The sequence below is a fragment of the Hydra vulgaris genome, chromosome 03 (genome assembly GCF_038396675.1).
Source record: "Hydra vulgaris chromosome 03, alternate assembly HydraT2T_AEP".
NCBI lineage: Eukaryota > Metazoa > Cnidaria > Hydrozoa > Anthoathecata > Hydridae > Hydra > Hydra vulgaris.
The window spans coordinates 59900146-59914041 of record NC_088922.1 but is presented as its reverse complement, the minus strand read 5'-3'; the positions used below and the strand labels follow the sequence as shown (position 1 = coordinate 59914041).

General features: G+C 28.3%; 1 protein-coding gene across 1 annotated transcript; it reads right to left on the bottom strand.

Moving 5' to 3' along the window:
* Nucleotides 1-955: 955 nt before the first annotated feature.
* Nucleotides 956-2210, bottom strand: LOC136078806 (zinc finger BED domain-containing protein 6-like). The gene is made up of 2 exons (XM_065794617.1): nucleotides 2097-2210; nucleotides 956-2005 (listed from the first exon to the last, which is right to left on the bottom strand). Exons 1-2 carry the CDS (start codon nucleotides 2208-2210, stop codon nucleotides 956-958), a joined length of 1164 nt encoding a protein of 387 aa, XP_065650689.1.
* Nucleotides 2211-13896: the final 11686 nt, after the last annotated feature.

Genomic DNA, 13896 nt, shown 5'->3' with positions numbered 1-13896 from the left:
AAATAATAGCAACTAAACAAGTAACATATTAAACAATACATATGTTTATATGGAACTTATTATTGTTAAGAAACAAATAATATAGTCATAAGTAATGGTAAAAGTGATCAGATACACAGAATGTTGTCTTTTCAATCAGCTTTTACATATGATATTAGTACCGTTAGTACTGATAGTTAAGAAACGGGAGGTTCTTGTTCAAAAACACAAGCATTTGCACTCGGTCCGGAGCTAACCGGCTTTTTTTCCGGTCGCAGATAAGACCCGCAGTACTAAACAACCGCTCCGAAAACACTGTACATAGAGGCGTCCCTAAATATTTCTGTGCTAGTTTTTTCATGTTAAGAAATTTAGATTTCCTCCAGTATTCAGAGACGTCCTCGTGACTTGCAAGTAGAGGTTCTTTCAAGTACACTGCTACTTCGTCTAAGATTGTGCAATGCGCAGTATAAATCTAAAACATTAAAATAATTTATAGGATTGGAATATTTAAAGTATAATACTAATATAGAAGCAAAATACTTACTACAGAATTTGTGTTGATTAATTGGTTATATAATGACCAGACAGCACCTGGAGCAGGTGTGGTAGGTTCTTGATTTTCAGCAGCTTTAATTTCATGACCCTCGTCTATGTCCAATGCATTTAACTCGCCAATTAATAAAGTAACAGCTTTCTCAGCCATCATCCTGCTCCTAAAAATCTTATTTTTAAATCTGGGATCTAGTATTGTTGCAAAAGCATATATAGGTTCGTTCTCGCAGTCTCCGTAACGTCGATGCAAAGATTGACACAGAGATTCTTTAAAATTTCCGTAGTCCTTGATGCGATCAATTGACATGTTAACTGCATTTATTATTGGGATAACTTCTGATGTGGTCACTTTCGATGAACTTGCAGTAAACGTGACCTCTTCAAACACTTTTAAAGCAGCAACGAGAGGAACCAAATTATCTCATCCTCCGGTTGACAACTCCTTGTTTTGTCGAGTAGCTTTTGGGAAATGTGGCGTTACCAACAGAATCGCATCTTTTTGTTCAATTAAAAGATTCAGCATGTGGAAGGTGCTATTCCATCTAGTTGGCTCATCTTGAATAATGCTGTGTTTAGGTAGTCCCAGAATTTCCTGAGATTGTCTCAAAAGTTTGTATGACTTAACAGAATGTTTAAAGTGTCCTACTATTCTTCTACAGGTAGCAGTTAGTAAAGATATGCGTTCATTGTTGAGGCAGCCGTCTTTCACAACCAACTGAAGTGTATGGGCTAGACAAGGAATATTTGTAAACTTCCCGACTTCCATAGCAGAAACAATATTTCTGGCATTATCTCTTACTACTACATTGAGTTTTTCAAGTAGTCCCCAACGCTCAAATGATTCATTCATAAAGTTAACAAGATTGGTTGCGGTGTGGGACTCATAAGGAAAAGGTACCACACCGCAACCAATCTTATTCAGTTGGCTCCACATGTCGGTATTTATACTATCATGATTAGCTTTTTTTGCCAAGAACTGAATTTTACTTGATACCTTCTGATAATTGCTAGGAATTTCAATAGTCGAGAAGTATTTTCTGCTTGGTATCGTATACCTTGGCTCCAAAAACTGTAGTAACCTCTTGAAACCGGGATTTTCTACTATACTAACAGGTTGGTTATCTGTGCATATCATTTTAGCAATAAGCCTTGTAATTTTTATTGCCTTCGGATCTGTAGATGTGAGAGGCCTGGTCTTTGCAAACACTTGGTGTATAGTTGGTTGTTTAGTAGATGAAGATCTAGGCTTAATTTTTATAAAACTAATTGTGGAAGAAGAGCTTCTAGTATTGATCTCCGCATCCTCAGACTTAGGGTTGAGACTTGTGAATGCGGATGCGAGTGTAGTAGATTGAGGTTCCCTTGGCATAGGAGTTTCAAAAGCAGGGATAGGACTGGATTTACAAGATGGTCCTGCGGTAGAGCTATCCTTGCATATATTAAAATCGATAACGCTAGCTTTATCATGTTTCTGATTTTTGATTTCAGATTTATGAAAGGTCTTTAATGCTTTAGCATGTTCAATGCTTTAGCATGTTCGATGTTGTGTATGACTGACAAACTCTGCCACCACCCCTGGATATAACAGTTTTGCAAAAGTTGCATATTGCAGAGTTAGTGTCATTTGAATTGATCACAAAATAGTCCCATACCTTGCTTTTTTTACGTTTCGGCATGATAATGACTCTATATATATATATATATATATATATATATATATATATATATATATATATATATATATATATATATATATATATATATATATATTAGTAGAAAATCACTTAACAAAAATTTTTTCCATTTAACACTGTGTTTCATCAACAAAGATTCATCAGAAAATGAAAAAAGAAAAAGATTTTCTGATGAATCTTTGTTGATGAAACACAGAGTTAAATGGAAAAAATTTTTGTTAAGTGATTTTCTACTAATATATAATTGCTCTGTTCTTTTAAGAACATTGAGCACTCTATTGTGTAGAATACTTTTTAAAGTTGTTTAAATATATATATATATATACATATATATATATATATATATATATATATATATATATATATATATATATATATATATATATATATATATATATATATATATATATATATATATGTTTATATTCTGAAATTAAAACAGCATTTATAATAATACAATACAATAATACTAACAGTAATAATTATTATAAAAAAACAAGCAAATAAGATTTTTATGATAATACTTACCGTCGGTAAATTGATTAAAATCGAAAAAAATAAATCAATTGAAATTTAGAGTATAAACTTTTACTTTTATTTTCAACGTTTACTGTTTTTAAGGTTTTCCTTCACATTTACTTAACTTCAACGATGATATTAAATGCGAAAGTGAAGATTTAACGTAAATTAAACAAAAAAAATCTCAACGGCAAAGAGTGTATATATTAATTTAAATTATCAAGGGAGTAATAATAAAAGAAGTGAAGTCGTTAAAAAGTCTTTTAAAAAAGAATCGGAATCGTTAAAAAATGTTGAGAATCGCGATTCTTACGATTTCTTGAGAATCGGTGGAATCGGGAGAATCGGAATCGGCCCATCTCTAATATTGTACTTACAAAGGAGAGTCAATACGCATTATTGTGTTACATTAAAAATTGCCTTTAAAAGCTTTTTCATTAATAACTTAAGATATAAAATATTATGGAATTATTTATTTTGTTAAAGAAAAATCTTAATTTACATTGTGTGGAAAAAGGCAAAACCATTAAATATTATTTAATTTTCTTTAAAGAAAAGTATTACATTTACATTTTGTGGAATGAGGATAAAAATCATTAAAAATTATTAAATACACTTTATTTTTTTTATTATACTTTAACAAAAATCTTACCTGAAATATTGCCAAATCAAAGACGGCATTTTCTTCTCACTTTTTACAGCACAACCACTTCAACAGCCAAAAGTAAACTGAACAATAATTTAATCGAGTTATTGCAGCTACCTTAATTAAAAAAATCAAATCGATTAAAAATCAAATTTCATGAATATTAATCGTTTTAATCATTTAGCTCTCTTGTGCGCGATCGTTTATAGAAAACTCGCTCTAATTAACTTTTTAATCGTTTGGTTTTTTTTTTGATCATTAATCGAAATAATCGATATTAACGAATAAAATGATCACATAGGACGGTTGGCCAGTCTCTAATATATATATATATATATATATATATATATATATATATATATATATATATATATATATATATATATATATATATATATATATATATTATATATATATATATTATATATATATTATATATATATATATATCAAATACTTGATATATATATATATATATATATATATATATATATATATATATATATATATATATATATATATATATATATACATATATATATTAAACTTGAAGGGCGTCAGAATTAAAATAGCACATAAAAAAAATAATTTTTAAATCATATTATTATAATTAAAGACTTCTTCACTTGACGCCTATGGTACATATATGTACCATAAGCGTCTAGTGAACAGCTTTTCAATATATGGTTATCCATACATGGTTCAATATATATTTTAATATATGGTTTAATACATGGTTCAATATATGGTTTCCGCTTGAAAAAATGCGCAATTGTCGCACTCATGTTGTTTGGATTGTTGAATAGAAAGAAGTTTATATATATACACAATGTAACAAAAAAAAAAAAAATTTCTGTTTATCAAAGTTTTTTGATGTTTCTTAATTAATTTGAGTATGCTGAGTCTGAATATGACATTGGATTTTTTATTGCATCAATCGTTTGGTCGTAAAAAAAAAAAAATCAATTAAACATATAATTAATATAAATCGTTTTGCATTAGATTCTACTTTAGTCAATATAAAACATTTACTAATTCAAAAGTGTTATGTTATGTTACAAAACTTCATGTTACATCATGTTTCTTACATATATTACATAATGTTACATTATATTGTATTGTAACAGTCTCTCACAATCTCAAAAAACACTAAAAGTGAACAGTAGAACGAGGTTTTCTTTTATGAAGTTTCTCGTCATCGCGTATCAAACACCAGATGTAGTCACCCATCATAGCTGCATCCCATCTGCCCTGGTATCTTTTCTCCATTGCAAGAATATCCTGATGGAAACGTTCCCCGTGCTCTTCACTCACATCACCCAAATTTGGTCTGAAAAATTCCAAGTGTGAATGCAGGTAATGCAGCTTTATTGACATTCTGCATTTCATATCTGCGTACCGTACAATTAAGTTTTCCACTATCTCTTTGTAGTTATCACTCTTATTGTTGCCTAAAAAGCTATGAACAACATGTCTAAATGCAGTCCATGCTTCTTTTTCAACAGCAGACATTTTGTCCTCAAGCTCCTTACATGCCAACATAACTTTAATCTGTGGACCAACGAATATACCTGCTGAAATTTTTGCATCTGACACCTTTGGAAACATCTGCCGAATATGCTGGAATGCTGCACTATCTGGGTTTAATGCTTTGACAAATTGTTTGATAAGAGCAAGTTTAATGTGAAGGGGTGGTAGTAAGATCTTTTCAACAGGTATCAGAGATTGATTAATAACATTGTGCAAACCAGGCTGTAAATGTTCTCTCACTGGCCACTCACGTCTTGTGAAGTGCTGGTTTGCAGCCCTGCTATCCCATAAACAAAGAAAACACGAGTACTTTGTGTATCCTCCTTGCAGACCGAGAAGAAATGCTAGCATCTTAAAGTCTCCACATACATCCCACTTGTAACTGTCGTAGTTGATTTTCTCAAGCAACAACTTCACGTTCTTATAGTCTTCCTTTAGATGAACGGAATGAGCTACTGGAATCGAAGGAAATCGGTTTCCGTTATGGAGCAAAACTGCCTTTAGACTTCTTGTTGAGCTGTCAATGAATAATCTCCACTCTTCAGGATTGTGAACAATGCCAATGTCATTGAAAAGACCACGAACGTCATGACAATAGCACAGTGATTCTGATACTACATAAAAGTATGCGAATGTTTCATGTCTTTTTCGGTATTTCGAGGTTCTGCAGCTTGGATCTAATAAATTCCATTCTTTCAAACGTGATGTCAGAAGTTCTGCATTTGATTTAGTGAGACCTAAATCTCGTACTAAGTCATCAAGTTCTTGTTGGATAGGGAAATGAGGTGAATCATTCGGTTCCCTGAAATCACAGTCATCATTGAGTTCATCCGGTGAGTCTACTTCAGAATGATATGCAGCTGCTTCTTCGGATTGAGGTGGAGTAGGAACAGGCAATTCATCACTGTGTGGAACTGGTCCAATAGAAGATGGTGTACTTGGATAAACTAGAGTCAGCCTATCTTTCGGTTTTTTATACTTTGAAATGTCAACAATGCAGAAAAAGCAGTCATCATGATGGTTCGTCGGTTCTCTCCATATTCTCGGAATCGCAAAGGGCATTGACTTTCGGATTCCACGCAGCCATCCTTCCAGAGTTGATCTGCAGCTACCACAACTGTAGTGTGGTGCCCACGATTTGTCCTGATCTCCCATAGCCATGCCAAAATAAGCATGATATGCAGTAAAGAATTTTGTACCACTGACAATCTTATGTTTAGCTTGTGTTGGACTAATATAGTAACCACAAACATAACAGAATGAGTCAGGACAAAGCTTGCAGGATCTACTAGACATATTCACCACTTCATGTAACAGTTGTAATTAGTTAAACTGAAAATAAACACACGAATATAGTTAAAATCAGCATATATATATAATGTTTTAATTGCATTACACATATACGAAAACTCCGAAATATACTTTATGCTTTTTCTCAGGAAATCTTGATGATAGAGAAAAACCAATGGTACCACTGAAATCAGCATACAAAAATTATGTAAGAAACATTAAAAAATTAACATAAACAAAAATGTTGTTACATGGTGTATATATATATATATATATATATATATATATATATATATATATATCTATATATATATATGATCGATATATATATGATCGATATATATATATATATATATATATATATATATATATATATATATATATATATATATATATATATATATATATATATATATATATATATATATATATAGATATATATATATATATATATATAGATATATATATATATATATAGATATATATATATATACATATATATATATATATATATATATATATATATATATCGATCATATATATATATATATATATATATATATATATATATATATATATATATATATATATATATATATATATATATATATATATATATATATATATATATATATATATATAGCGGATCGGTTCTCAAATTCCTCAATATTTTTCAATCAAATGAAAATCCTCAATGTTTATAAACTAAACGTATATAAAAATTTATCTTTTGTTTATATGTGGAAGTATGATTTATCTCCTTTAATTTTTAAAGACCTTTTTATTTTGAAACCTTTAAGCAAGTTTAACATGAGGAATAATAACTATTTAAATAAACCACTCTGTCGAACAAAGTTCAATCAATTCTGTATCACTTATCGTGCAGCTTATCTCTGGAACAAAATTATTTTGCCAAACTTCGGCTTACCCCTAACTTATTCTGTTTTTAAAATTAAATTAAAAGATCTCATTCTCTCTATTGAAAATATCTTAGAATATTTTTAATTTGTCTTATGATATATAATACTTTTGAAATGTATGTTCAATCTTTGTTTTATACTTGTTGAAATTTGTTTCTATTTATCTAAGTACTGTTTTAATATTTTTATGTTAATTTTTTACGTTCTCTTTTTGAAAAAAGGCGTTTTTATAATACTTTATGTACTCTGTTTTGTAAAAGGCTTCTGACGATAAGATCATTTGATCTTCTTTTAGAAGCCTTGTTTGTATTTGAAAAAAATATGTAATTTATATATATTACGTCAAATGTAAACAAAAACTTACGAAAAAAAAAATATATATATATAAAGAGTACACGGGAAAAAACGGCAGTCACATTTTAAAAGTTTTGAGAAAGTATATATTAATCATTTATAAAAATTTTCATATAAAGCATAGAAGTAAATTAAAAAAAATTATTTTTAATTTACTTAGATTAATTTTTCTTTTTTAGTTTACATTTTTGATAAAATATTTGTAACTTTAATTTAAATTTTTTTTTTCCTAACTTTATGCAAAGACTTTTACAAATGATTAATTTATACTTTCTCAAAACTTTTTAAATGTGGCTCTGCCGTTTTTTTGTACTCTTCATATATATATATACACTCCTAGTCTTATTTTTTCTTTTTCTATACTATTTTCATCATAAATATAGTTATTCTTTAATTTTTATCATACTTGTATTCTTGTTTATACATTTAAATTTATTTTTTTGCTATAGAAATATGTCTTTTATATTTACTTTTCTTATTTTTATTTATTGATTATATGTTATGTTTCATTTTTATTTTCATCTATATACAAAAACGATTTATTATAGTTATATAACCAAATTTAAACCTTGCCGTAATCCTAACACTAAGCCTGACCTTGATGCTGACCCAAACCAAACCTTCATTCGATGTAGTAGCACTCTGCTGCGAGTCAGACTATTTGATAGTAGATGTACTTAATAAATAGTATGAACTTTTCGTTCTCTATGAAAGTTGCTTATGGGGACGTTTTTTTTACAAAAAAAGTAATGCATACGGGGACAAAAAATTTACAGGTACACTAAAGTGTCCCCGATAATGCTAATGTCCCCGTAAGTGTTCGCTTTTTTGTAAAATCTGTCCCCGTAAGTGATACTATAGGTGTTGTGTGTGTATATATATATATATATATATATATATATATATATATATATATATATATATATATATATATATATATATATATATATATATATATATATATATATATATATATATATATATATATATTTATATATATACATATACACTTACACATATACATATACGTGTATATTAGTAAAAAAACGTTTATCAAATCTTTTCATTTTACACGGTGTTTCATCAACTTAAGGTTCATTAGAAATGAATGCCCTTATTAAATTATTAAATGAATGCCCTTATTAAAAATAAACTTTAATTTATACCAAAAATTAAATTACATGAACCCATATATGTCTAAACTACTGTAATATTGTACACGTTTGTGGAATATGTTGACGCTATTTTAAAAGAATTCAAAGGAAGTGTTTGCTTCTGCTTTTTTAAATTAGTGTTTTAAAGGAGAATTTTTTATTATCAATTTTTATTCCACTTATTTTTATAGCATTTTTAAGCGAAACTTATTTTCATACCTACATTAAGTAATCAATTCCAACTTTTTATTTAACAAACATTTTTGTTATGCATTTTTGATTATTTTAAAATTTTTTTGTAAACATAATATATATATTTTTTTGTTTTAAAACATTTTTTTTTTGAGGTATAACTATATGCGTAATACTTTAAAAAATTGCGTAATAAAGATGGACAATATAAAAATCATCAACTTTTTTATCTTTCAATTCCGATATGAGATATGGTAGCATGGTTTTATGCAGCTATGCTATCAAAATACATATGGGAATTGAAAGATAAAAAAAATTGATAATTGTAGATTAAATTGGTGAACCCTTAAAAAAGCGTGTGGCGTGTTCCATTTTTAACCTACATTACACGAGCAACAACTTTATCAAAAAATTTTCTTATTGAAATCTATAACTAATCTTTTAGAAATTTCGTTCGAAAGCTGTTCCGGTCAGGAGAATAAATAAAACTTTTTTGATTCTGACAATTAAATTAAAACAGAAATCTTAATACTTGCACGGTAACATAAGTGATGCAACGTAAGTTAAATGCGTGGTGTCAAAATAATCCAATTATTTTCCTTAGTGGTTCACCGTTCACCTCTGATGAAACTATTCTATTTTTGTATTAGGTATTAAATTGTTAGTTCAATAAATCCATTTAACTTACGTTACCGTGCAATTATTAAGGAGGATTTCTTAAGAAATGAGCTTATACCACAGCAACAAAAATACTGTTGTGCTGATAACTTGTAGGAAATGAGTTTATTGCTTGTGGAAGATAAGAAATTAGCCAAACTAAAATTAGTTAAGTAGTAAGTTCAGTAAAACCATGTGTTGGTTCAGTAAAACCATGTGTGGCTATCGCGCATTATATATTGGCTGAAGAAGTGGGAAATTGTTCGCATGTTTTCGTATTAAATGTCATGTGTTTCTCTTTTTTAGGGTGTACGAGGTAAGTTTATACAATTTAAAAGGCCAGATTAAGAGCGATTGGTCTTATTTAGATACAACTCTGAAAGCCCGGAAAAACTGTTTTTATTTCTTACCAAAGAACGTTATTTAAAATAGGATTATCGTTATTCAAACAGCCAGTAGTTTCATTTGTGTCAATTATTCAAATTGCCTTAAAATATGAACATTTTTTTAATATTTAAAAAAAAGTTTATTAACAATCGTTAGAAGTCATTTGTTGTCAGTTGTATCGGTGATGATTTTATTAAGTTACGATACGAAAGAATGGCAGTTGAAATTCCGTTCATTCTAAGTTAATACAAAACAGATCGCACTCTAGAAATTTTTTATAAAAAATTATGAATTTTATTGAATGGAAAACATTTTTTTCTCGAAAAGCAAATTTTAAATATTAATTTTTCGTGTTAATAATAACATTTTCGATAAAGCGCCAAAACGTCTAGATAATTTCGCAAGGTTTTAACACAAATTCAAAATTAAAACGTGCTTTAACCAAAATTTTTTTTATTCATTGCTTAAATATTTCGTATCAAAACCAGAGCCGTGGCTAGACTTTGAGGAAGGGAAAGGGGGTGACCAGCAAGATTTGGGGGCTTTTTTGGGAATATATGGAGCGTTTTTTTTTCACTTTCTTTTAGCAATGCCTCGTGGAAAATTTCTTAAGAAGTTGGCACCCTAATAACAGGTTTTTTTATTGGTGGTACTTAGAGGAGGGAACCCTCTAACCCACTAGCCACGGCACTGACCAACACACATAAATTAATAAACGTTTTTAGTTTTATGAGCGAACCTTTGGAAAAACATAACTTCATTGTGTATTTTTTAACTTACAATATATAAAAATAGCTAAGGTTCTTTCGTTATTTTCTTAAAATCTTCTTTATAGAAAGAGTAAAATACTTGACCGACTATAAATTAAAGATGCCAGCTTCATTTAGAAATGAATTTTAAAATAAGTCCATATAACATAAACACACTAACAAGTACATGCCGATAATGGGACTTTTTAAAACGCAATTTTGTATTTTAGATTATTATTTTTTAGTTATTAAGGTGCTCCAAAAAGACATATCTGTCTTATCACAGAGAAGCACGAAAGAGTATTTAACACGGAGGAGTATTTAAAAAGATGCGTAAACCAGGAAGTTTACGCATCTTTTCTATCAATATCGCTTATTGGGCTAAAGCCGGCGTCAAACCACGAGCCTCCTGGTTCTGAACCAAAACTATAACCTCTGCGCCGCGCCATGTCTGTTCAAAAGTTTATGGTCTACCAACCACCAGTTCAATCGAGACCAGTGTGTATAATTTAGAAAAACAAAAGAAAATGACGAAGGCATCCAATTGTATAAACACATTTTTACAATTAGATGCCTTTATTATAAAACAGACGCATGTAAAAATGCCTGTGCAAAACTAATCTTTGCACAAAAAACTACGTGTTTACATACAAAAAATGAACTAATTTACTTATTCACACGAAATCCTCTTTTAGACTGCACACGAGGAGTATGAATCCTTGTGTACAACTCGATTTTTGTTTATTGACTAATTATAGTGTTTGTGGTTATAACTAATACTTGAAAACATGTATTTGTGCACGATATATACAGACCACCTTCTGACTATATTAATAGATTTCCTAAATAATTTAGAAGCTTAATTACAAACAAAGACATTCGTCGTAAATACATTTTGTTGGTGATTTTAATTTTAACGTATTAAATTGTGACGCTAATAAAAATTTTACAAATTTCCTGAAAGTATACCGGTATAACTATAAACTATACCTCAATGTAACTTTAAACAAACTATAATTACAAAAGATCAGTAGATCAAAAGGTAATTAAAATGTTTGTTGACGTAAAAACTAAAACTTGAGTATTTATAACAGAAATTTTAGGCCATTTTCCAGACTATTAAATCCAAAAAAGTATTTTACTTAAATCTACGAAAAAGTAAAAATTATGAAACAAATAACAATGACGTTTTAGTTTATTATTAATTTTAAAAACTTTCTATTTATTGGCGTAGCAGCTATATTGACAAGATTGGCATATGATAGGGAGCCATATACTAGGCATAAGCTAGGAAAAGATATTACTTGGACCACTTAATGACTTCCCTAAGCGAGCCTAAAGATCATTTTTTGGACCTTTTTTGCACAGAATTTTCGTGTTATATTTATATTCTGTTTAGTACAATACCTATTTGATTATAAGATTTGAAATCCGTAAATTTAATTATTTTCTGAAAATACTAGTTATTGTTTAAAACTTTATTTTTAAAAAAGAGTTCATTTCTTAATCAGTTTTTTAAATTCACCTTTCGCTTTTATATTTGTTTGATACAAAAAACAATACTCTGCGGTTTTTTTTCGGGTGTTTTAATGAACAAACCATATTAGGAAATATACTTAATAATATATTTAAATTAAGTATGCTTGTGAAATAAATTACAAACTTGTGAAAGCATTACAAACATTAAAAAAAAAGTTACCTTAATTAGTTTTATAGTCCTCTTACTGCAATTGTTTACTACTTCAAGATTATTTAAAAACTATTCCATTTCTAAGTATTAATCATTTAGATCCCATGTCTCAGCTGGAGTCTTAAGCCATTATACTTCTGTATTTGAATGGTTTAACATTAAAAAAAAAATTAACTAACTCTGGTCATTTAAAATTGGAGTCAGACTTAATGAAGTAACGTTAGTAAACATAAAGATGTTCAGTATACTGAAATTACCTTTTTTTATAGCTTAAGTTAAAGGGTTTGGAGTTAAATACAGCTTATTTGCAATGTGACTCTGTTTTTAATATTTTTTTGTCAACAAGAGAAAGCACTATAATAGTTGAGTCTATGTACTAAGTGTGTCTTTTCAAAGATTTAATAATAGTTTCGCCCAGTCAGATTTGAGTTTTGAGTATCTCGACATCTTCCAAAGAGAAGCTTTGATGTCTTAAAAGTTTCAGATAATGATATAATCTAAAAATATTTCATACAAGCAAAAAAGTAATATAAAATTTCAAATCACATAAAATCTACAAACGGCATCTGATATAGAACAAATACAGGAATTTCAGCCCTTATAAACCACTCAATATAAAATACAGCTGAAAAGAATGTCATTCTTTTTTTTTCAATTTTCACAAAACTATTAATGCTAAGAAATTTTAGTAAGTATAATTCTTTTGCCATAAACCGGGCATGATGTACAGATCCAGACTTTCTTATTCTGTATTTTTTACCACTAGAGGTAACATATATTATATAAGTTTTTTTTACAAAAAGGAAAAACTCTGATAGTGTAAACTAAATCTTTAAAAAAACCGTTTGTGAACGCAATTAATATTTGAACGAAATACTTTATTTACGAAAAAAACTTTTTAGGTTATTAGTAGTATATATAGTAGTAGTATAGATATATAGTATATATAGTAGTAGTAGTATAAATATATAGTATATATAGTAGTAGTAGTAGTATAGATATTTAGTATATATAGCAGTAGTATAGATATATAGTATATATAGTAGTAGTATAGGTTTAAGTAATTAAAACCAACCGAAAGTATAATGGCAAAACAATTAATGTTTTAATAATGCGTCGCTATATTCTATACTACTTCTTCGTGCAACTCTTAAGTAATTACAATATTTCCTTTTGGCAATGCTCGTTTTAATGAAGATACCGTCTGCTAAGAAAAAGCAAATTGCAGTAATTGGTCTTTTGCACAAACATTTTTTATATAAACAATTATATTTATAGTTCCTAACTCAATAAAAAAATTAAAACTTGATTTATTATAGTTAAATCCGAAAAGAAAACCAAAACTGCTATTTATTAATGTTTTTCTCTTTTGTAACTTTTGTTATTAAATTATTAAAAACACTTCAATACTTATAAATAAAATTATTAACCATTCAGCTAAAATAGATAAAAAAAAGTATATTAAAAATTATAAGTAACATAACAGGTAACTTATTTAATCAGATTTGAATCCAAAAAACTTAAAACAATGTCAACACTTGTTTTGTTCGTTTATCAAATACATTTCTAGAAGTGTAAAAT